General features: G+C 41.1%; 1 protein-coding gene across 1 annotated transcript; it reads left to right on the forward strand.

Moving 5' to 3' along the window:
• The first annotated feature begins 481 nt into the window (after positions 1-481).
• LOC129774894 (dnaJ homolog subfamily B member 12) lies at positions 482-2,586 on the forward strand. The gene is made up of 6 exons (XM_055778950.1): positions 482-839; positions 923-1,091; positions 1,145-1,538; positions 1,599-1,714; positions 1,781-1,944; positions 2,104-2,586. Exons 1-6 carry the CDS (start codon positions 713-715, stop codon positions 2,211-2,213), a joined length of 1,080 nt encoding a protein of 359 aa, XP_055634925.1. The 5' UTR covers positions 482-712; the 3' UTR covers positions 2,214-2,586.
• The last annotated feature ends 1,370 nt before the right edge of the window (positions 2,587-3,956 follow it).

Raw genomic sequence — 3,956 nt, forward strand, 5'->3', positions numbered from 1 at the left:
GGGGAATTATTTGCTTGAAACGTGAAAGAGACAGACTGATCACGAGCGAGCTTTTGCACAAGCGTATTGTGTTCTGTTCACAAACAAAACACTGTAGACTTCCAAGATGGCTGAAGAGCGTTTTCAGCAAGTTGGTCCACCTTATGATATACTTCTACGCGCCTTGCATTATACTAGTCATTTAGGAATGCTACCGTGGCCGAGTGGTTAGCGTTCGCGACTGTCCTGCTAACCACTGTCCGGACTGTCCGGTTCGATTCCCGTTCTGGCTGGGGGTTTTTTCGTCAAACTGTGTTCCACTGGAACATTAGTGCCATCCAGGGGGGCGATTGGCCATTGAGGGTAAGAACTTTTGAAACGTACCAATATTATCCACGTAGGGGAAGAGTTAACCTAGAATCGTAGTTTTTCTTTCCACGTTGTATGTGGACGGACCCTTCTCATGTATTGTACGGTATTTCCGTAGATCTGGCATCTCTGGCTCACTGACGTTCGACATCTGATGTCACAGTTTTCCGTCTTGTGCTTTCGAAAGAGAAAAATATAATTTCCAAATAATAGCATTTTAAGTCGAAGTGAATCAACATAGGATTGAATGAAACATTTTGCTGCAGATTAAAGTTTAGAATTTTTCAGCTAGCACGGCCAATGATCCACAGAATCTCGGAAATAGACTAAAACTAGCCGGGTAGCAAAGAGTTAAAAATAAATTATGAACAAGGAAGCGGCTGAGGATTGTGTGGACAAAGCTGTGTCCTATCTTGCCGAGGGCAAGATTGAACGAGCGGAGAAATTACTATCAAAATCAATTCTATTGCATCCAACAAAGCGGGCGGAAGGTATGATGAAATATTTTTTGAAATTTATTATCAGTAATGATCGACATTGGCCTTCGAATGTTCATTCCTTTTCCTCTCGGCAGAGCTATTGGAGAAAATAAAATGTGGAGCGTTTACAAAGAAGTCTTCGGGGAATACGTCGGACGATGGGATGCGGCAACGAGCGACTGCTGGCCAGAGCGCAAAGGCTGATTCTTCTACGGAAGCGGATTACACCCCAGACCAGCTCGAGGCTGTCAAAAGAATAAAAAAGTAAGTATTGAGAGGTGAGTTTGAAATTACGCTTCATCTCATCATCATTCTAGATGTAAGGATTACTACGAGGTTCTGGGAGTGTCAAAAGAAGCTACGGATACGGACATTAAGAAGGCTTACAAAAAGCTAGCATTACAGCTGCATCCGGATAAAAACAAGGCGCCTGGATCGGTGGAGGCATTCAAGGCGATTGGAAATGCTGTAGCGATTCTGACCGACGCTGAAAAACGAAAATCGTACGATCTGTATGGGGGAGAAGACCAGCAGCAGAATACGGCACGTCGCACCCGTCCGCAGTACGCCTATTCGCGTGGCTTTGAAACCGAGTTCACCGCGGAGGAACTGTTTAATATGTTCTTCGGTGGTAATATTCCTACGCAGCATGTTTATATGCGACAGCGTCGGTACCATCGTAGCGAGCAGCATCAACAGCAACACCGGGAGGTTGGGAAAATTGCTTCGTTCAAGATAAGATTCAGGTTTTACTTTACTGTTCATTTTTAGGCCCAATCGGGTTACGCGGCATTTATTAATCTTCTGCCGATTATATTGCTGATTGGATTATCGATGATGTCTTCGTTCTTCATTTCAGACCCTATTTATAGTTTGACGCCCAGCCAGTAAGTATTTGGGAGGAGCTACTGGTGTACAGCACTGTATTAACGTGGATGTTTTCACCGTTGCAGGAAGTTCTCAGTCGCTCGTAAAACAAATCAGTTGAAAATCCCGTATTATGTTAAGGATAATTTTCATTCAGAGTATCAGGGTTCGGTTGGTCGTCTTGAGGCATCCGTCGAGGAGGAATACCTTAATAATTTGAAGCATTCATGCTACCGAGAGCGGAATTATAGTAAGTGTTGTGAGCTTTTTTATTACGAAACGTTTCTCCTCATTAACCATGTATTGTCATCGATTTGGCGGCTACTATAATATATGCTACTTCATAAATTCATTGTTATTTGGACAATATTCATTTACATGTTCGTTTCCCTTTTTTCTCGTACAACAGAGGAAACAATGTTGATGAAGGCACGCAACTTTGGTGACCGCGAACTGTACTACAAGGCCCAGAACATCAACACGCCCTCGTGTGATAAACTTCAAAGTTTGCACAACTAGTCAACTTTTTTCAACTGTTAATTTATCGAACTAAAATAACATTTTACAAACCACTGTTTGCTTCAAACATCCCGAGTATTGTCTGCAGGATTTAGTCGTTGTTTTTAGGAGTTCCACAGAAAACTACAGTGGATACAGAGCTGAAATAGAGTCAGTCATATCATGGAATACTGAAGGATGGTAATACCTTTTCGTGGGTAAATTTTCTCTACGTTTGATTTCATATGTCCATCCAGTCCATGAACACAGTAGATTTTGCATGAAACACTACCTAACATGGATTGTTGTTAAATGCCGGTATTGTAACAAATTGTTTATTAATTTATTCAATATTCTTAGGAAAAACAATAAAAATTTGAATGTTTGATGGAAATACTGTACGTTTTGGAAAGAAAGCTTAAATAGAAAAAAACGATTGGTCAAACAAATGAATGATTGACTTTGAATACAAGGATGAATGCACTTTTTCATTCAATCAACAGATTGTATTGAATGCAATGCAGACGTCTTTGAATTTTTCAGCTTTACCCGATTGAAGACCGCATTTTTTGTCATCGAAAGCTGACATTTCACCACAGCTTTTAGAGGCGAATGAACTGAAAAGTTTAAAGCCTATATAATTCATCACCGTGAGAACTAGGCATGTAATCAACTCAAACTAGAATACCATGAAATGTTCACATGCTAAAATACACAAAAAATATTTCAATACACAAAACAATTAAAATTGAACAAGTTTCTTTCCAATTCATTTATTTGTAAGGCTCAATCGTATAAGCTTTGCGGAGCCGCTAATTCAAGATTTGTTTATACAAAATTTCAACTTAAATCTATGTTTAGTAGGTTTCGATCGATTACGGTTTACTCGAGGTTAGAGGGTGCAATTTTTGTGGGACGGGTCAGGTTAGGGATATGGATATGAGGTATCGTCTCAACCGAGGGTTGCCGCACGCGCTATATATGTGCATAATGACCAGGGATAGTATCTGGTGTTCGGCTATCTGTCGAGGGTGGGCGACGGTGAGGTGAGGGGACAAGACAAACTAATAACGAAAAAGAAAAAAAAACACAAAAGCATTAAATTCTTATACTAGACCGTTTCTCAAACATATAGATCAACAGCATATAGCAGATACCACGAGTTCCCAACACATCTCTAACAGCAACATAGGGTTGTCTTCCTTAGGCCTCAAGGGCATTCAGAAGGTACTCTCTGGCTGCGTAATTATCCGTACATTGCCAAACTGCGTGATCGATGTCATCGTAGCCGTTTCTACACCGACAGACATTGCGTTGAACAAGATTTATTCTGTGGAGATGCACATCTAGCCAGTAGTGGTTGGGCATAAGTGTACTCATTACACGAATGAAGACACGACTTACGTCCAAACCTTTGTACCACGCTCTCGAAGAAACATTTGGAATAATTGAATATAACCACCGCCCAAGACTTCCAGTGTCCCAATCGGAATGCCAACTCTAGAGGGAACTCTGACGCAGTAATTGGAAAAAATCATCGTATGAAATCTGTCTATCAAACAATTCGCACCCATCTTCCTGGGCACCCATCTTTGCGAAAGTGTCTGCCTTCTTATTGCCAGGAATTGAGCAATGTGAGGGGACCCATACAAAGGTTATCTTATAAGATCTTTCAATCAGTGCACTCATCTGCTCCCTTACTTTCGTGAGGAAATAAGATGGGTGCCTATTAGTTTTTATCGACTGGTAGGCCTCAAGCGAACT

Source organism: Toxorhynchites rutilus, chromosome 3, assembly GCF_029784135.1.
Source record: "Toxorhynchites rutilus septentrionalis strain SRP chromosome 3, ASM2978413v1, whole genome shotgun sequence".
NCBI classification, from domain to species: Eukaryota; Metazoa; Arthropoda; class Insecta; order Diptera; family Culicidae; genus Toxorhynchites; species Toxorhynchites rutilus.

Excerpts from the sequence above, each read along its gene's own strand:
- LOC129774894 (XM_055778950.1), top strand. The coding sequence starts at position 713 with ATGAACAAGGAAGCGGCTGAGGATTGTGTGGACAAAGCTGTGTCCTAT. Across the intron at positions 1,092-1,144 it reads GCTGTCAAAAGAATAAAAAA|ATGTAAGGATTACTACGAGG; the intron begins GTAAGTATTGAG and ends TCATCATTCTAG. Across the intron at positions 1,945-2,103 it reads CTACCGAGAGCGGAATTATA|AGGAAACAATGTTGATGAAG; the intron begins GTAAGTGTTGTG and ends CTCGTACAACAG.